This window comes from Nothoprocta perdicaria, unplaced genomic scaffold (genome assembly GCF_003342845.1).
Source record: "Nothoprocta perdicaria isolate Ctin4 unplaced genomic scaffold, notPer1 scaffold_89, whole genome shotgun sequence".
Lineage (NCBI taxonomy): Eukaryota > Metazoa > Chordata > Aves > Tinamiformes > Tinamidae > Nothoprocta > Nothoprocta perdicaria.
Window position 1 is genome coordinate 2,340,403 of NW_020456187.1, and position 21,445 is coordinate 2,361,847.

Consider the following 21,445-nt stretch of genomic DNA (forward strand, 5'->3'; position numbering starts at 1 on the left):
GGGCATGTATTGGCTTTGGCATGAGTTTTGTCCTGGGTTTGGTATTTTTCATTATTTTCACTACTGACCTGGATGACTACACTTGGAGCATTTGTGAATGGCACTGCTTTAGGAGTGGCTGCAAGAATATCCAAAGTCATGGTTAAGAATTCAAATCAAACTGGACAAACTGGAGAAATGGGCCAAAATCCTCAAGATTAAATGCTATACAGACAGGTACTAAGTATTATTCAGTAGGAATAATCAATGCAAACAATAAAAAACTGGAATGGCTGGCCAGTGCTGCAGAAAAAATGATCTGCACACTATTCAAGATTACAAGCAGACAGTGAATCAACAATGCCATATTGTAGCCAAAAAAAAAAAAAAGTGGATTTGGAGATGCACTACCTCAAATTCATTACATATGTAAGTCCCAGGAGGTAGTTATTTTTATCTAGTTAGAAACAGAGAAACTTCAGTTGGAGTAGGCGATATCCAGTTTCCAACATTGTATAGCAAGAAATCCTTGGAAATCTTTTAGAAAGTTAGATAGACACTAATATATTTTTTCATGCAATAGATACTAACATATTTGTTTATGCACAGCGAGGGTACTAGAGTATTTTAATGAAGGAAATGGATGCTAATCTCTGGAGGCCATTCCTAGTTCTCCACTTCGAGAGTACTCCGACACATGATACTTAGTGTATATATTTTTTTCAAATGTATTTGGAGTTATCCTACGATAACACAAGATTATCCTCTAGTTAACATAAGATTAATCTATCGGCCCATGAGATCCTGTTGACCTCTTCCATCAATGGCTCCCACCTACCTTCATCAAAAGCCAAAAAGTCCCACAATGGGAGAGGAGGAGAAGCCAACCATTTCAATGATGGTTGCTGAAGGCAGAAACCGCTCCAAAGAAAAAGAGTTCTATTTATTTATTTGTTTATTTAATTCAATTCAATAAGCCATCTAGTCAGGCTGGATATGTCTTAGAGAACACAGAAAAGACCTTCTTCATTGAGGCTCTCCGCAGAGATGCCAAACTCCAAGCGATTACAGGTAGGTTCTTCAACCACTAATTGCCATATAATTGCAGAGTAAGCCATCTATGATGATTTGTATGTTACAGCAGAGTGAGTGCTTGTTGGATAGCGATTTCTCTTTCGATAAGTTAAATACAATTAGTGAGTAATCTACAGGCCATTGTGATTGTAATCTGATTGTAAGGTATTTATGGATATATGCTTTGTGTTTGCCATGACAGTAAGGAGCAGTCAAAGGTTAGCCGAGCCCTGTGTGACATGGCTGTACCCGCCAATCTCACTCAGTATTAACATTTTTATGACACTTCTTGGTGTCACTGCCAGCAAGAGGCGAGATGACGCAGAGCTGCTTGGACTCACAACATTGACTTCGCAGAGCTGGGATCAAGTCAAGGGAGGCTGGAGAGCACCTGAGTAGCAGAAGATAATTAATCTTCCGACACTCAGGAGCTTTGCTAATGTCAGCCTTACACAGCATTTTGCAAAGGCTGATTGAAAATGGGAAAGAATAGATATCCTGAAGCCCAGGTCAACTTTAACTCAACGAGTTGAGTCATCAAGTGCTTGACAAAAGCTACTTTCTGCCTCAGTAGATCCTCGTGTGTGTATATGCTGGGATATAACTATCAGCAGAGCCTAGGCAGGCAGCTGTAGTCCCCATGAGCCTCTAATTCCAACAAGGATCGAAGGGACAGCAGCAGGACTCAGCTGGGATTTCAGATCTTATCTGCCAACGGCTGTGGGGGCAAACGCTAGACTTGTTAGCTCAGCAAACTCCATCCAGAGCTGGAAATGGATGTGAGGGGATAAACACGGATGATGCCTATGGAAGTGCTCCAGAATAGAAGCAATTGTGTTTCATTGCCGTGGTTGTCCTGCTCAGATGGAGGCTGGTCTGTTTTGCAGGCGAACAAAGAGATTTGCAAATATAAATGCTGCATGCCGGAGATGCATGCACAGGAGTCGCTAGCCCATCATGGTCCCCGTTCAAAGATCTCTGAGCTTAACAGGAGTCTTTGAAAGGGATTTGTTCAGCTTTAAAAGTAAGATATGTTTCAGAGAAGGAAAGGAAAATAAAAAAAAAAAAAATACTGATCTCTAGGATTAACAGCAGTGCTTCTTGGTAACTTCTGCAAGCAACATTCACACCATTAGGGATATGTCCTTATATTTCCTTGCAGTTTTCTCCCGCACATGCAGGACTACTCAGAAGATTTAAATCTGACTCCTAAGTCTGCAAAATTATGGGTGAATTCCAACCTGCACAACCCTGAAGTTGCAAACTCCTCTGGGCTTTTCTGGATATATTGTCTCTTCAAGCACCCTTCATTAGCCAAACTCAGCTGCACGAGCATCCTTGCTGCATGCAGACTCACAGTGGTGTATGCTCAGCACATGCTGCCAGGAGTCTATATTAGCAGGCAAAGTCCCTTGGTAGTTTGGCTTGGGCATGATTAGAGCAATAAACCAAAAGCACTAACATCATGTTTTCCCTCTTGTACCTCTAACATCTCAAATATCAGGAAAATAGCTGGAGTCCAGCAGTGTTTTAATATTTCAGTGTTTTCAGTTATTTCAGTGTTAGTCTCTTTTCTCGCTGGCAGCACAAAGAACTGCTTTTACAATTAGAGTTTGGGCCTGGGGATAAACTCTGACTTTGCCACCAGCCTACTGTATAAACTGTGTAAACCATTTAATCCCCTTGCGGATCAGCTCTCCATCCATAAATGGAAGGCAGAAACCTCACCCACAGTTATCTTGTCTCATTGGTCTCTGCTTCCCTGCGCTGGGACTGAATCTTTATGCCTTGGTATCACTTCGGGCAATGAAATCCAATCGGTGACTAGGGTTTCTCTACGCTCCTTTCATGCAGATAAATAATAATAATAATGAGACATAATAAGTAAGAGTATGTGTATGACCCTTATTCCTATGTAACATCTTGGCCACTCAAAAGTGTGCTTTCCCATCATCTGCGTGAATAGTAGTTCATTTTTTTTCTGTGTTTTCTGCTTTTACACACTCTCTCCTCTCCGTGAGCCACACTGCAAAGTCAGATGCTTCTGGGAACTTTTGCTCAAGCGCAATAATGTCAGTAAAACAACACACTTGCTTTGCTTGTCCCTAAGTCACACAGCACTCTCAGCTCTACCAGGTCTCACAACACATCAAGTCTCTCAACTGTGAGGAACTTGAGCCAAATTATCAGCAGAGCTTTCACTGCTAGAAATTTGTTTGTGACACTTGTATGTACCAAGCCCAGACACAGGCTCCCATTAGGAGATCACATATGCCTAGATTATCAAAACTAGCAATAGCAATGACCATGGCAATGTTCACAGGGGCAATCACTTAACTCCCTCCCTGTTCCTCATGCACAAGCTTTGCTGGTTGCATGGGCTGCCCTGGCATTTAGCGTTTGCAACTGTTGGGGCTTCCAGTGTTTTCCATGGGGAGTTTGTCTTTGGTCTAATTGACTTAGCAATAGTTCTAGCCATTCTTGCTGATGTTTTCATTTATTAATTAATTTATTTAGTTATAGGCCTCCTCAGCTCTCCTCCTCCTCATTTCCTCCTATCACTCCATGTCCAGACTGTCAGCAGTGCTATCCTAAGTGCAATAAAGAATGGCAGGCAGGGTCCCTCTGAGTGATAATTGTGTGCCTTGGGTGGCGTGGTAGGGGAAGAAGCTCAGAGTTGAGAGGCTCAAACCACTTGACAAGAACAATAATTGTCCAGAAGCATGCTGCCTGCAGTGATTTATTGATGTTATCAAATGAAATATCTCCGGGAAAGCCAGGGAGAAACACAGAACTGGCTATTGACTGGCTCAAGCACCTATGCATCATCGGTGATGGATGTGACATGACTGACAGACAGCTGGATAGGCTGGTCCCACCTGAGCATCCTTAGAACATCTTATAGTTGAACTTGCAGACACTTGGAAAATTCCTGCTTAAGATGAGAGATTTGGTTCTGAACTCAGCTATCCCCATGTAAAACAATGCAGTCCAGAGCAAGAGCTAAGGCTTTATTTTTCTGATCCCAGACTGTGTAAATGCAGGAAAATGCCTGCATTCTGCAGAAGTTATTCTTCAAGACCTGAAGTTGAATTCAGCAGTGGTGCCCATATAATGGGGAGATGGTGAAGGAGGGAGCTGGACCTTGAGGCTTATGGAGAAAAGCAAGCCAAGAATGATTGCTTAGTCTAGCATGCCCCACCAACAGAAAGATCTGCTGGCAGAGAAGCATCTCTTTGGGGACACACCATCATAACACATCCTCCCACTCTCCTTTGGACCTTTTCCAAGCCTGCAATGCAGGTGCTACATTCAGTGTCTCATGCAGCAACTCTGCTGAGCAAAAAAAAAAAAAATAAATAAAAATTCTGTTGAAGGGAGCTAATTCAATTTGCAAACAAGCTCATAGAGCTGTTTCTAATGCCAGGTGACCTCTTGCAGCAGACTCTGTGGCTCACTGTATCACACTGACTCCAGACTGAATGCTAATTTTGACAGAAGGAAGTAATCGTGATGGATATATATACTAAACTCCTTCCTTATTGTCTGAGTCTTTTGTCACCTGCTAAGAGGGAGGACTTCTCTGTTATTTTTTTTCTCCTTCGTGAATGCTTATTTCTTTTGTCTGTCTCTCTCACTTCTCTTTCAGTATCTACTTGATATCATTTATCGGAAAAATAAGAAATAAAAACATAAACCAGATAAAAACATCTGAGAAGAGAAGAGATTAAGCTTGTTGCCAAATAATAAACCTCCTTCCAAGGAGACAAGACACCATGCAGAAGCAAGGCCATGGCATGCCTTGGCATTTGCTTGATATTCAGCCCCACTATCCTGCACAGCAGGGATAGTCCTGAGTGTTCTTGCATCAAAACAAATGTTAGGGCCAACCCAGTTTCATTCCAGTGATCAGGCTCCCTATTAGCAAACGGGAGATGCATCCCTGGCTGCTGGAGATGTATCTCTGGAGAAGAGCTTAGTGCATTTCCAAAAGCACGGGTGACATGGGACGAGACATCCCCAAACCAGGCTCAATTATTGTAGACTGAGAGATCTCTAGGACTATTAATGCAGTCAGCCTACCTCTCAGCTCCACAGTATTTAAAAGAGTTCTGAGATACCTTGTGCTCATCCTTCAATATCTCTTAGAATTTGTGACCCTAAAGGCTGGCTGCTCTCTTCCCTGCTACAGTGTTATGCACAGATGCATTGCCTAGATGCTGTGGGCTCATCTGCTCAAGCCACAGACTTTCACTGTTGTAAGAAAAAAAAAGGGAAAAAATGTATTTAATGCCTTCTTAATTTCTCAAACCATCCATTTCTGTGAAATCCTGAGCTTGGACATTCACAGACCACTAACCAATAATGAAAAATAGTAGAGGAGGGAGAGAAATATACATGAGAAGGTTGTCGGGAAGTTGTTTGAAACAGATTGTAAAATGTATAAACTGCATAAACTGCCTATAATCTTCAACCTAGTGCTTAATGCAGCAGAATATGTTGTGATGGATTTCAACAAGAGCTGCCCTGCATGGAGTGGTGGAGCAGCAGCGAAGTGGCTGAAGCCTGTAATTAGCTCTTTGACTAATAAATCATCTCATAACAGTAGCAATGTGGATGACTCAAATTAACGTCTGGGAGATCTGAGTCTTGTGGAAACCTCCTCAGAGGCAGTGCTGGGACACCACCACGGCAAAATGCACAGCTCTTGGCTGATACCAGTGTTTGCCCCGGATGCTGGCATTGCTATCATGTCACTGTGATTCACATAAAATGCCTGAGAAAGAGTTTATTGGTACTGCACTTCCCAGATGGGAAAATGGAGGTGTGAGAGGACAAAGGAACCTGCTAAAAGTCGTGCAATGAGTCAGTAGCTGGGGGAAGGCTTAACTCAGGTCTTTAACATCTCATCCTCTTCTGGATCCATTACATCTGTCCTGACGTTTATATGGGGTTATATGTCACATTGCTGAGCATCATCATGCAGCAGTGTGGATATGAACACTAGACCTTTCCAGATCTTCTCTGAACATATAGCACGCTCAGGACTGTCTAACATCAACTTTCCACAGAAGGACAAGTGGCATGGTGAGAGGCCATTGCTTAGGGTTGGGACAACGTGTGTGCTTGGAGCTCACCAGAGGCTGCAGGAGCATCACAGTACAACCACAGCACAAGGATGAGGCTCTGCAAGGGAATAGGCAGGCTGAACCTGGAATAAGGTCTAGGGATTGTGGTTTAAGTGCTCCAGCATGCTCAAGTGTGGGATCCACGTGTGGGAGCAACCACTGTACATTGCTAAAAGGTGATCTAAAGAGTGAAAGGACAGTTTGAAGGCTACTACCCTTCCTTTCCCTGACCATAGCTAGAAGGAGGCCAGCAGTAATGTCAAAAGAGCAGCAAAAGAACCCCAGATCCCACCAGGACAGTGCTATAGGTACCCTTTGGCCTTTGCATGTCTCCCCACATCCCCCAGGCAGTAGGACTTGCTCACCGACGTGTTCTGGCACTGCACGCTGGAGCTGTTGAACCTCAAGGCGGGTACCCGCTGCTCATTGCCCTGGATGTTGAGGACGCACTCGTAGCCTCGCTGTCCCGACTGTGGCTGGGGCAGGTTCTTGGCCTTCAGCGTGATCGGCTTGATCACCTCCACCGGCACCAGGATCTTCTCGGCCTGCAGCAGCTGTGGACAGTCCTGGGAAGGGAGTTACAGTTACAAGTGAGCACACAGGGCCACGTTACAAGTAATTAAACCAAAACCAAAATCCAAGAATATCTTCCCACCTCCTCAAAAACAAATGCACCCACTGCAAAAAAGCACAGCCTATCTCCAGCAAGGCGTGCTGGAAGCCACAGAGTCTGGGATGTTTGAAAGAGTATGGAAGGGGACAGGAAAGTATAAAAGGATTCAGCTCCCCCTTACAAGCTCCCTCTAGCAGATGGGAAATATATTACAGTGACATTTCTGGATAGGCCTACTTCTATACTTGGAGCAATCTCTTTAAAAAGGATCAGTTCAGAATGAGAACTGATACTTCTTCAATCACTTATCCATATCTGACGTTGCTTTTTAAGTGCTTTAAACTTCTACATGCCAAGGGATGGCCTGTCCCAATATTTTCTTCTCCATGCTGTATTTGGCACACTGCCTGCTCTCTGCAGAGCACCGTGATGGCACAGCTACCCTGTCTAGTCCAGAAAGCAGCACCATTCCAGCTTGTCATACCCCAAGTCAAAGGAAGCCTTTGATGAGGAACCCTGGCCATTCTGTACAACTGAATACAACAAATTGCTGAAAGATGTGAAAGCTTAACCTGAAGGCATGGACATGGGATAGGAGGAAGAACAACTGATCCAGAGCTGGAGAGCAGGGAAAGGAACTGAAAGGCTTGCAAGTGGAATTTATGGCTTATGAGAGCCTGGGAGCTTGTTAGAGCAGATGGTGGAAACATCTTACAGAAGCAAATAGCTTAGAAAGATAAAGAAATGGATTAGACGTGCAACATCTGCACTTACACCAACCAGGAATAGAATTACAAGAACTATCAATCATCACATGGAGACTGTGAGCTGATCCATGGCCAGGGGCAGGAAGAAAATCCAGCAATCACCCAGCACATAGCCGCTGTGAAGTCTGGAAGCCTTTCTTGGTCCCCCTAAGAGGGTCTGTCTGTCTAGGTGGGGATGCCAGACTGAACAACCCTCTGGACAACCTGTTTTCTCATTTGCACTTACATGGCAATGCTAACAGCATTAAGTGCTTGACAGCTGCTGGCAGACTTGAATCTCCCATTCCCAGGCTAAAATGCCAGAACAAGGACATCAGAAGCTATCACTGGAGCTGGATGGAGGCAAAACAGCTTGGGTCTGCAGCAACTTAACTGTGTTAATTAGAGACAAGACCTAGCTTAATATGCTGTATCAAAACAAGGCCTAAAGCTTCATGGGTCATCATGCTAACCTTCTTGGACAGAATTTGAGTTAGAGAGGTCAAATCTCTGTGGTACTGTCTTGCAGGGATCAGTTTAAAGCGTGTGATTTTCTGCTGTTTGGGGAATGTTGGTGCTATGCGCCAAGTAGTCACAGGTGATGAGTCCCCTGGAAGCTGAATATCTGAGTATGGGCATTGCCATATGCCCCATCGTGTACAAGGCATGGCTGGTGTGGAAAGAGTCTATGCGACCCCAAGGAATTCTTGAGGAGCTACATCCTGTGTTAACGTTCCCTGCTCTTGGTGTTACACTGTCCTGTGATGACTATTCCCTAGGGTACTATTAATGCTAAAATATAATGTCTAAACTGTCAGAGAAGTATTTTTCCTGATAAAAGAACGAGACTTGATGATGTAAGGAGTCTTTTCCAGCCCTGGCATAATCTAAATGAGGGAGAGCCAGACCTTTAAAGAAACAAATGAAGAGTAAAAAAAGCAGAGGGAGAAGGGGTATGGACTATATTAAAGTGGGAGCAAGAAGGGCCATTTGCAATCACACTAGCCAACATTGTGCATAAATGTATCTTTGGGGCTACATGGCTTCAACATTCCTCCAAATCTTGCCTTTTACTTGCCTCTTCCACCAGAGTTACATACTTCTGCAAACTATGCCAGAGTATCAATGCAAAATCCACAACAGGCCATTGGTTGGTGCCAATGAAGGAAAATGTGTGTGTGAGATGGGGCAAATGCCTTCTGCAGCAAGCCTGGATGATGGCTCCCAATGGAGAAACCAGGTGTTCCCAGTGCCCAGCTCTGGGTTACAGAGAGAAACTGGGATAACTTGGAACTGAGGTCCCTATCCAGAACGACTTGGACTTTCAGAGTTTCTCTTGTCTGGCATAAGTGCTAACCTTGGCAACACTTTTTTTTTTTTCCCCAGCAATAGAGTTGGGAGAGAGGATTCCTTGGCACAGTGGATCTGTGGGACAGGAAGATGGGAAAGTCCTATCTGCTGCTGAGCAGCTGTTTCCCAAGAGTGGGCATTTCGCTTGATGTCTGTCAAACACGAAAAGCCTCTGAAGCAGTCTGGAGGATGGGGCTTGAAGATAGTAAACTATGTTACCTGCAGGCCAATCCCAGCTCTGCAGGCTGGTCTTTCTAGTCTAGCCTTATCCCTGTTCCCCCCACCACTGGTGCTGTAACCTTTCCGATAACACTTGTTTCAAGTTCATTAGCAAGCAGTGATTGTGGCAGCCCCAAAACAGGATTCGTTTGCATATAAAAAGCTTTGCAATGCTGCGAGGAAGTTCATTATAGATAATTGAAGAGGCAAGCGCCATAAAGAGGAAATCCTCCCAATGTGGTTTTATCTGATTGACCTAATGTTCTTTCTAATTGAAACAGAATGGAAAAAAAAAAAAAAGAAAAAAGAAAAAGGCAATTTCTTTGGCTGATGTACAGCATAAAGCTTCACTGCCTGGACAAGTGTTTGAATTCACATGTAATACTTATTTTGCAGTCCATTTAGAGCCGTATACAAAGACTGAAGTCAACTTTTGGGTGGTATTTTTAAGGGCAAGACATCAACCTGGGTCCTGCAGCAGGACCAACAGAAAGGTCCTTAAAAAAGAGACAGATTGAGCACCTTCCAGCATAGACAGTTTCTCTTTATCCTTCGTCTGCAACGTCCTTCACCTAGGTTGGAAGAGATTAATCCTCTCAAAATGTAGGGAAAGCAAAAACACTCACTGCAAACAACTGTACCAAGGAAGAGGATACCCCCATCCCGATCGTCTTCAGTAATTAATAAATAATTCTTGTTGACTGTAAGGGGAGCTGGTCCAGACTCCAGAGGATCTAAAATTCGCTTTGAAGTGTAGCAAGGCAACACATTACAAAGTAGACCCTTGTTGATTCATTTGGTGTATGTATGTGTAGATTCCTTCTATTACTTAAATGCTTTCAAATGAGTAAGTCTCTTTAAAACAACATCCTCTATTCTTGCCTTTTACTCACATCAAGCAGTGAAACACTCCTCAAATCCACAGATTTTGTCATTTATCAAGCCTTTTCAGGGGAAATGCCGCATGAGTTGGGTTGCACTCACTGGTTCGATGGTAGTTTAATTTTACTTATTTATAACTCCTTGCAGAATACCTGCAAATGTGTTTTGCTGTAGCTTGCAGAAATAATGAAGTCTCAGTAATATGAGAACTCCCTCTCTCCTCTTCTCTCACATACATGTTATTACTGTCCTCACTGCTGTACTTGAGTGAGTCCCCAATGTGATCCAGAGTGAAGAGTCTGCTAGGAGGGGGGACTGAAACCTCTCTGAGGTTATGTGGGCTTAGCACTGACCTAATTAATTTGCTTCCTTTATGGTGTTCCATACAAATATAGTTACGAAGTTTGGGGATTGTACCATGCTGTTTTCCAATCAAAGCTGGATTCTGACCAGAAGATCTGGGTTATCATCCTTTCCTAGGGATTAAGCCTGCAGGAATCTTTGACAACCTTGTGATATTACACAGGGCAGGGACATAGTCTTTGGAGAATCTATAGAGACATAATCTTTGGAGAAATAAGTCTCGGTGGAGACTTATTTCATATGGTTCCACATTCTGTCACTATTTCACTGTTTACGGCCAGAATGGAAGGCACGAGTCTCATCACAGGTACTTTCATTCTTCCAAATGCAAATGGGTTTGATCTAATCCTAATGGGAATAGGTGAAACATCCCTGAGAGTTTGGTACAATGACCTTATTCACCTATTAACAGTTCCTGAGGGATATTGTGATCCCAGTTCAAGAATGGCAAAGTCATTTGCTTATCCCTGTAACTATATCCCTGTAATCCTTATCAATGTATTTGCACCTTTCCATTCCTTTGTACAGTACTTGTCTCCACTCCAATACAGATACAGACACAAGTATCCACTCTTCTACTTTTCATCTAAATGCACCTAGCTCCACTTTTCTACTGCCATCAATTTCTTTCTTTGCCTTCCACTTCAAGTTTTTCTTTGTTTGTTTAAGACTTTCCTGACTTTCCTTTGAATATCCCTCTCTCATCACTCATCTTTGCACCTTCTTCAAGTCAACTTACCTGGAAGGAACGTGCTTGCAAAGTGAATCTAAGTGAGGACCATATCTTCCTCACTCAAGCCCTTTGGGACCCCACACTGCCCACAAGAAGTAATCCTCAAATTGTTATTTACTCACATGTTATTTGAGGAAAACACACTTTATTTTCTTGTCTATCTACTCTGCTAAGATGCAGTGCACCATTTTCCCTGCTTTTTAACCCTCCCACTTTGTGCTGTAATGAAATAAAAAGGATGAGATTTGAGAGACGGAGATCAGGCATTTATGAAGATATACATATACCGCGCATCTGTATGCTCTGTTAGTTAGATTAGACTAAGGATCATTAAAAACAAACCAAAGCAAAGCAAAGCAAAGCAAACAATTTAGAGGCAAAAGAAAAGGAAGGAGGAAAAAAAAAAAGTAATAAGTAAATTAAAAAAAAAAAAAAAGGATTTTTTGGGAAAGAATCAGGTTTCACCCCAAGAGAGGAAGGAAACAGAAAGCTGGCTGATGAGAGACAGCAGGGACTGCACAGTCCGTGTCACCTGAATATCCCTCTCAGCCTGGTCACTTAGGATGAGGGCTGTGACACCCGGCTGGTCAGGATCAGGCACTTGCTTAGCAGCTGCCCTGCATAGCTGCAAGCAAAGGACTTGGGCCTCCAAGGCTGACAAGCTGGTTCCTTCCATGAATCACTTTTAAGCTCCAGCACAACTTTCCAGCCCCAGGATAATTTGGAGAACAAAGCAGCAATGAGCTTGGCTTTCCACATGCAGGAGAGGACGGAATGAGTTACAGTCCACGTTGTGTTTACATTATTACACCACTAATTCTTAGCGTCATAAAATTATATTTAAAATTTACATGAATAGTACCAGGGAATGTTATTAGGTTATAAAGTGGAATCAGGTCAATGCTTTGCAGGCAGGATTCCAAGCTCCATAAATTTCTACATATACTTCCCCCAAATTTACATCATCACCAGCCACAATCAAACCAGCCACAAAAAGCTCACCCAGTCAAAGAATTTTTTAATGCACCATATATTTTATCTACACTTCCTAAGTTTACAATGCTGTTAGTCTGATTGATGGTGTACTTCTTTATTGGCAGAGCAAAAGTAATAATATATGAATAAAATGCTCAGAGCCTTAAAGACAGCTGATGAGGAGAAAGCAAAAGGATTTATGGAAACTGTAAACATCTGCAGAGATAACAGAGGAATAGTTGAATCCTTGCACTGCTTTCACTTCTGGCAGCTTCATTTTAGTTAAAAGCCTGTAATGCACTCAAAAGCAAATACGCCCTTTCTTTCATCAGATATTTAAAAGTGATTCTAATGCCTGGGGAAAGGTGGTTGATCTAGAGCCTGGAGATCCACCTAGTGAAGATATCTGGCCTTGTTTAAGGCTTGTAGCTACATACTTTCATAGTGACATGCACAGATTAGGGTTTAGATACCACTGTTTGAGGAATGGAGACCAACAGATCAATAGAAGATGGTTAGTTCACCTGCTATCATCTCTTGGGTCCTTGGCTTCTGTGCTGTGAAGGCTAGAGAGCCCTGGGTGATGCTGGTCACCAGAGAGCAGATATTCAAAAAGCACAAGAAGAAGGAAGATAACTAACCTCTTCCCACATAGCTCTTTGATGTTGATCTTGAGATAAGTGATTCCCCCAACGCCGCACATACTGTGCTGGGAAATGACCCAAGCCTGCTGCGAGCTAGATACTGACCTAGGACTATTCCACCTCTGAAGGCAGTCTGCATATCTCTGCTAATCAGCGTTAATGATTTTTCCCTCCTTTAATTCTTTATTAATGGAGCTCCTCTCAGATGGTCCATTATTTCACCAAGATCAAGGTCAGGCTGATATAATTACCCAAGCACCACATTTATCCTTTTTAAATAGAGATGCAGTGCTTGCTTTCCTCAGCCCTTTGCCACGTCGACACATGCTCAGAAGGAAAAGTAATGATCCAGACAACAGGAACCTTCTGGTCATTGGATGAAGGTAGGGGACTAGTGAAAAAGAAATAGTATATGATGGTGTCATTAGGCACATCTGCTCAAAGATGTGGGTCCTGCTTGGTATGGGCAAGCAGTCTCAGGTCTGGCATTTTCTAAGTGACAAGAATCTGTTTTTGAAATCACAAGTATATGTGTGTCCATTAAGAAGGATGCTGCATGTATGAGAGACAAGATAACTGCATGTTTATTGGGACAAAAAGTCCACCATTGTTTAAAGGAAAACTCTGGTTCAGTAAGACAGGCCTTCTAGGAGATCTCACGTGGTGCTACTGGGTCTTGTAGTCACAGACAGCATGGGGCACAGCACAGCTGAGCTCAAGCAGCTTGGCAGTGCAGAAATAAATTTATTCTCTAATAAATAGTCTATGAATCTGCATCCCTCTGTCTAGCTTGTCCTCTTTTGTCCTTCTGCAAGGACAGAACCCTCCATCCAAGGTTCTCAACACCTTTCATGCACATAAAACACTGTACATCACATCCTGGCAGATAAATGATGCTGTAAAGTTTCAGCACTGGACTGTTACCTGCTAACTTCCTCAACAGCCCCAAATTTTGTACACATCTGTGCTCCATAGTGGTTTTTTCAAGTTTAAGGGACATTTTCTGACCAGTAATTCCCCTTGAGTGATGGGGTTTCATGACTCAGTCACGGGGCTTTCTTCCAAAGGGAGAAACCAAAAGGCTGTCTATCCTCTAGAGCTGCCCATTTTTAAAAAGTCTGTAGGATCTTCAAACCTTTGGCAGCTACATATTTTGCCTCAATTACTCTGAAAATAGCCAATAAGTTCAGAAGTCAATGGAGGACATTGAGCAACAGACAGACCACATTTGTACATGTGAACCATGTTGACACAAGCCCTGCTTCCTTCAGGAACCATGACAGAAATCCCAAAGAGTCATAATCTTTGGCTTATACAGTGGGAAGGTCGGGACAATGATATCATGGTTGTTCTCATTCTCCTCCTCACTCCAATCTGTGATGGCATGAGATAATGTCCAACCAAAACAAATGGGTTCATGCACAAAGACACGCAGGAGAAGAAGAGCCATAGTCCAGCCTCCGGGAGATGTCCCAAACAGGGTAGGAGACACATTCCAGCATCATCTCTTATCTGAGACTTCAACATCCTGTGAAAGTTTCTCCATGGTCTGATCCCAGATGCTCATATATCCCAAAGGAAGCTGTGCAGCTGGACAATGTACAATGGAGAGCGCAAAAAAACCCCTTCCTGCTTCAGAACCAGCTTATTATCCCAAGCTAATTCTGAATTGAGAGTTATCTCTGTTTTTTGGCAGCCACTTTCCCCTAGATTCCAGGGTGCTGCACAGATCCTAGCAGCCTAACAAATAACCAGAGAATGAGAAAGTCCTATAGGCCCTGAAAACACTACAATGTCACTGCACTGAGTTTGGCTACCAAGAGACAGCTCTGTGGGATAAACAATCTTGCATTACAGAAGCAAACAGCCCAGATGGCACAAGCAACATATAGCAGTGCCATGGCATTGCATGTCAGATGATTCTTAAACCTCTACTCACACTAATCTCCCTGGTCGTAGAAATGGTACGAACAGGTCTGTGGTTAGTTACCAGCACAGGGACTACAATGGCAATGGCTCCACTCACTGCTTTTCTTTCTGCACTTTTTCAAGGAGTATTCCATCTGAGCCCTTGGAGGCAGCACGTTGGGACATGATGAAGAAGGACCTTTGTGCCTAGGCAGGGTGGCAAGAGGATGAGAAGCTCCTTTGAGAAGCTGCTTGGCTCAGTTTCACAGAATCACAGAATCACAGAATCACAGAATCACAGAATCACAGAATGGTTAAGGCTGGAAGAGACCTCTAGAGATCATCTAGACCAACCCCCCTGCTCCAGCAGGGACATCTAAAGCATGTGGCACAGTGTTGCATCCAGGCGGGTTCGGAAGATCTGCAGAGTAGGAGACTCCACAGCCTCTCTGGGCAGCCTGTTGGACAGGCTATGCTGCCTGGGTGGCAATGCTCTGTCACCCTCACTATAAAGAGTTTGATTACTTAATATCTTCCTATTACTATCTGAAGGACCCATTCTGGGAAACCCCACCACCAGCTACATCTCCATTTCTGTGAAAGTGCTGTGAAGCTAGGCAAAGCCTGAAATGCTAAACCATGAGGAGCCCATCTCCCATAGCTGGTCCAAACCACCTACTACTGCCTTCTCCTAGGTTCCCCATCCCTTCTTGGGCAGGATGGACTCTACCACATGTGCTCGAAACCCTTCCTATGAGGCTATAAACACCAACCCTTCCTCCCCCAAGCTGCTTAAACAGAATTACCATGAAATGTATGCACCACGGCACATGTTAGATTGCACCTACACAAGGTGACTGGTGCTCCTTAGGGCATCTGCTCTGGGTTCCCCTTCCTGCTCCCCATGATGGCACTTGCATGCAGCAGGTTGTCTGGGGTTTCCATAGAAACAACGCTGCACACTCCCCCCTTAATGACAGATGGGTGCCAGGATAAGCAAGTGGATAATCAGCAAGAGGGACAGAACTAGGCCCACTGATACCATGGCACAGTAGCTGTTATTAGGGCTCCTTCAAAATGATAGGTACATTAATTTGACAGCAGATGATTCCTTTCTTCTCCCAGCTCCTGCTCTCCACATCCCTGGATTCGGCCAGGTTAAAGCAGGGCAGGTGATAGGGCACTCAGCTGTTGCTGTGGCAACAGTTGAAGATGCTGCCCTGGGAGGCTGGACCACAAAGCAGGAGCTCACGCTCCACAGCGACCCTGGGATGGAAAGGGGGCATAGCAAACCCCAGGGAAACCCATGCTTCCCTCGGCATCCTGCAAAGAGGGAGAAGCACGGCAGCTGAAGAGCTATGGATAAGAAGACCAGGATGGGATGCACCACCAGGATGGGGAAGGATGCTGCTGTGGAACTGGGATGCAGAATCTGGAGTCTGCTTTTGCTCCTCCAGATGCAAACCTATGGTTTGGTTTCGGGCAGGAGTACCTGGCATTTCCCACCTGAGAAGAGTGAGGAGCAGGTCAACAAGCCAGTCCTCTCTCTTGCAGAGGCTGATTTCATGACTCGCTTGGCACGAGGCAGGATGGCGCGTGCGGCAGAGCCCCGCTCCCCTCCTCGGCAGCTGCTTGTCGGCTCGCGCAGCCGCCGCTTTCCGTCGCTTCTGACAAATTAATATTTGAAGCGGTTGCTTCTTTTATGTGGGCTTTACTGTCATTAGCACGTACGGCTCGACATAAAACACTCTAGCGCAAGAGCTTTTCTTCCCTTCTCTTTTTAGGCAGCAGATGAAAATCCTTTTAATAAAAAGCTTGTTTGGGGGAGGAAGAAAAACACACGCACGCACAGATCGGCTGAGCAGGGAAAGATGAAAACCTCCTTCAAGGTAATTAAATGATTATGTATCTTTTAAACCCAGCAGATAGCAGATTTGTTATCTAGGCTTGCTTTTTTTTTTCTTTTTTTTTTTTCTCTTTTTTTTCCTCTTTTCCCCACATAAAGCTAAAATCCTTGCAAGGCCCAGAACAAGATAGTGCTCATCTTACAGAAGATGACGGCACAAAAGAAGACTTAATCCTTTATCCCATCAACTCAAGGAGGTTTCCCCAGCTTTACCCACTAGCCCAGTCTTGTACAGATGTCTGTGAAACACTGACATGGGAACCGCTGCTCCAGGTCAGAGTAGATCTGCATAGAGACAGGGGTGGACAAAGTAATCTGGTTTAATGGGTAAGAGAAAGGACAAGTCTACGTCTGCTGCTGCTCCAGGGCCCTTGGATCCATTGGTTTACTCCTCCGTGCCTCAGTTTCCCTCCACAACTTGTTGACTGTCTTCCCCATTAAAGTGGGAAAATGGGTGAGACTGTGTCAAGAGTAGTAGTAAGAGAGAGGCTTTTTCACCAGGTGCTAGTTTTCAAGGCAATGCTTTACAGTACAACACTGGTCCTGCCCCATGACTTTAACAGCAGTCAGCACCAAATGTCAAACTGCAGAAAATAGAAGCACGACCCTTCCTTCTTCAAGACTTAAATTCTCTCCATTTTTGCAATGAGCTCTTTCTGGGGCAGGAATAAAGAAAAAAAAACCCCCACAAACACATTTTAGTATTAAAATATCTTTTTTTCTTTTTCCTTTCCAACCTCAGAGGCAGTAATATCGGCTCCCCATTTATAACACAAGAAAAAAAAGTCACTCAGTACATTTCAAGCTAGCAGACTTGTTTTTCAGAAAACTGATGTAAAGGGAAATTATACGTCAAAGTGAAGTATTTCTGCCGCAAATCATCCGACGATGTCGTCAACCCTATTTGATTGAGTTCAACGCCATAATCATAAATACTCTTGTTTCGTGACCATGCTGGAGTTCATAACTAGCAGAAAGCATGGGCTTTCCCTCTAGGCTCCAAAGCCTGTTGATTCAGCTCTGTTATGGACAGGGCTGATTCACCAAGCACCTGACAAGTGACAAGCAACAAAGTCCTGGCTGCTTGTCAACTATGAGTATTTATGCATGTAATTCACGTGGCCCATCATGAGTTTAACAAGAAATACTAGGGAGTGGGTCCTTCAGGTCCTGAGTAAGCTCCAAGAGTTAATTTTGCACTGCAACAACACAGCTTTCCCCCTTCCTCACAGCTAATGCCTGGAATAATTTTTCCACTGCCCTCAGATTGTGTGAGATGGGACTCTTCTGTCCTTTCCTGATCTTCAGTTTAGATATACAGGATGGCATCAGGACATCTGCATCAGCACGGGACATCATTTGGGCATCAGTGCAGGGCTGGCTCATTGCAAGTATTCCCCGTGTGAATCTAAGTGCCCTAGATGGTAGATCACAAACTAAATGTATATATATAAAAAGCCTTCTGAGCAGTGTGGTTCACCTCCATATCCTTCCATCTCTGCCACTGGATTGCTCTTACATTCCATCCTGTGTCTGGCATTAATCACAAACTCATAATACAAGAGAAAAAGTGAAAAGAAAAAAAAAAAGTTGCTTTCAGATCACATGAAGCAGACTTGAAGAAAAGGGGCAGATGAGCCCAAAGGAACCCAGAAACTTGTGAGAGGAGCTAAGGAAACAAGAGAACCAGAAATGCAAGTAAACACAAGCCCGCCTTCAGTGTGCCCCAGGCTGGTCCAGATGGGATGAGAAAGAATCCAGGCAACCTGGAGAGTTGGAAGCCTCTGCCCACATGAGGGCAAAATGTTCTACAAGCAAAGAGAGAAACAAAATCACCTGGGGGTGGGTGGACCAGCAGAGATACGGTGAAGGGCAGAGTGTGCAGGAAGGGAAAACACCTAACATGTCAGCTATGATGATTAAAGAGAGAGGGAGTTTCTGGCACTGGTCCATATGACAGTATCATCAATATTTGTTTGCTTGGCAAAGAGTCTCTTGGTACAATCAGACCACAGGATCCTGGATGTTGTCCATGCTAATCTGCTCAGCAGTCTCACTAAAGGACTACAAATAGGATGGTCCAACCATTTTATGCTGGTAGAATATCTTCCCTCACTACTCCCTCAAGCCTTATTGATTTAGCAGATGCCTAGCTATCCAGGGAAGAAGGGATGGGAATCGTGGCAGTGCCTACAGTGGTTATTGCATGAGAGCTGTCAGAGTAGAGAAATCTAGCATGGGAGATGAATGATGGTAGAAGTGCATGGCAGAAGGCAAAGTGCTCCATTGCCCACTGCACCCTTGTGCAGCATCTCAGCACCTACACTAGAGGTTGAGATCCCTCCTGTTCTCAGCATGCAAGACACACTGCCTTGTGACCATCATGACCGGTCAAAATCTGATTTCTGTTGCCCATTACCCAAGTGGAAAAGGCCTATAAGAAGCACCACACTCCAGACTGGGTGTTGCACCACTTTCTGGCTGAGCAGAGGGTATCAGACACATCCACCCTCCAAGTTCTCAGCCAGGTTTCCAGCAGCCTAGCAGCAAATGTTGAAAACTGGGAGACCAAGAACTGGCAACTTCCATACCTATGAATATTTACAGTCTCTCCCATTGTCCCTGCTATTCCAGATGTCTGCTCCAGGACTTAACTTTCAGCCAGCAGATATGTTAAAGAACAGTTGACAGGGAGAGTAGAACCACTACAGATCTTCCATTCAGGCCAGCAAAATGGCTTGCCTGGGGAATAGGCAGGAGGGCAACAGCTCAGAGACACCAGGTGCAGAAGGGAACGGAGGGTATTTGAGCCTCTAAAAGAGGACAAAATGCAGCACGTGTTCCCTGAGATTTCAGCAGTCGCCTCTGTGCCTGGTGGTTCAGGAGACATCAGATCACTTAATGGGTACTGCTCCCTTGGGCCAGACAAACAACAAGCCATCTCAGGTCATTTACAACACAGGCCAGGATGCTTTCAGACCATTCCTGACCAGGAAGCAATTAAGTGGTTTCCTATTTGTATTCTCCTGAGCTCCACTTGTCTGCAAAAGCTCGTTAGCTACAATACAAGCCAGACAGAGAGCTTGCAATGCAACGGCCAGCTCCATATTAAGCCCTAAGGCCCAGTTCAGCCTTAGCTTAGAGACTGGCTCCAAAGCTGTCTAAGGCCCAGACCTCAGCTGGACGAATTTTGATGGTCATTAGACACCAGACTCACAAAGTCACCAAGGTGCTTGAACTACTGCCAAAATACATTGTCACTGTGGGCCAGGCCCCAGATTCTCTCCTGATTTCAGTAGCCAGTAGTATGTGCCAAGACACAACCTCTTTTCATCCTCTCCCAGATGACACAAATTCACTACACTGTCTTATATTCAGACGAAAGCCACCAAGCCCTCCATTCTCAAGCCTGACAGCACATGATGCCGTATTGGTGTCACCTGCTCAGCCATGAGCGACCCAAGCCACAAGGCCTCTCCATAACGCTCTGAGATGCCAGCCGTGTACCTACCTCTGGCAGCTTGACTCGTCCTTCCTGGAAGGAGCAGGAACTGGGGTCGTGAGTGCAGACGTGGCGGTATTTGCACCAGTGGCACCTGTAAGGGCTCTCTACGCATGACAAGCACCTGGAGATAGAGAGAAAAGAGTAGGTCACTCGGGCAGCCTGAACCTTGAGCCAAAAGGACAGATCTTGCCAATGACAGAGGTTCTCACAGGGAAATGTAACCCAACAAACATTGGGCCATCACCAGAAGACTGTGGGCCTTGCACTGATTCTTCATCACAGGGTCTTCATCTGCTTGGCCTGTGGGCCTCTTGCCCACCCAACAGAGTTCAGTGCGAAGCACCCTCAGGGCCAAGGGCTATTGGCTTGCTTTTTTTGCCTATAGCAAGATTCTGAGTGAAACGAAAGCTCAAGGGATTAATGGAAACTTCTACAGTCTCATTACCTCATGACTGAACTGCTCCCATGCTCTGGCAGCTGAAAATACATCATGAAAAGATGGTCAAGGCAAAGGTCACCAGGTGGAGCAACGTCCACGGAGAACAGGATAGGAAACCTTTACATAACACATTCCATCTGGGCAGTGGCAAGCTGCAAACTCTGGAGAGCTACAAATAGCTCTCCTGGATGGGTTATTGGTGGGGTTACCCACTGACTTATACTTAATATCATACATCTTTTATGTTATATGATGTCTGCTCACCGGGAACCAAACTGAGTCATCACAAAGCAAGCGTTGGATGGTAGTAACTCCTAGTTGCTCACACTGTCAGGGAGCTCCACGCTGCTGCACACTTGTTGGGGAGGATTTTGAGAGGGGATTTTATTTGGCCCTTATGGGCTGCGATTTTTGTTTGTTTGTTTAGTTTTTTGAAATGGACAGGAGTGAAGAAATTGCATCTGGTCTAGCTTAGCTGAGCCCAACAGACACACACACCCCCTCTCCTGTGTCTCTCTGTGAAATCTCTCTCAGCTCCAATCCACTTTCAGCTCTGGTATAGCGAGCTGTTCTTCAAATTGGTAACAAGTCCTTGCTCTGATACATCAAATTAAAAATGGATAGTGTATTATAGTTTGTCAAGTAAGAAACCAAAACATGCCATAAATATTTAACACCACCATCTCTCCCGCTCTCTCCCCATAACACTTGCTTTCTGACACTGTTTGTCAAAGCAGCATGAACACGGAAATAGGATTTGCTTTTCTTTGTGAATTGCTGAGCCACAGTAATTATCTCCTTTTGGCATTTCCAGAGGGCTGTGTGGGGAAGCTGACAGCTCCGTGGTGGGGACACAGATGCTCAGCCTTGCTCAGGAGTGGCTCAGTGTGCTGGAAGAGCACCCACCTTCCTGCCTTGGCAGGCTCTCTCTGGTGGGGCATCTTGGGGTGCAGTGCAGAAAAGGAGCTCACAGTAGGAGG

At 44.6% G+C, this 21,445-nt stretch overlaps 1 protein-coding gene across 1 annotated transcript in view; it reads right to left on the reverse strand.

Moving 5' to 3' along the window:
• The window catches only part of PLXNA4 (plexin A4), a 406,841-nt gene that overhangs the window by 74,678 nt on the left and 310,718 nt on the right, over positions 1-21,445 (reverse strand). The window contains exons 9-10 of the mRNA XM_026052424.1: positions 20,033-20,147; positions 6,548-6,748 (exon numbers count right to left, since the gene is read on the reverse strand). Of these exons, the coding sequence (XP_025908209.1) occupies positions 6,548-6,748; positions 20,033-20,147 (316 nt within the window). The remainder of the gene's footprint in view (positions 1-6,547; positions 6,749-20,032; positions 20,148-21,445) is intronic.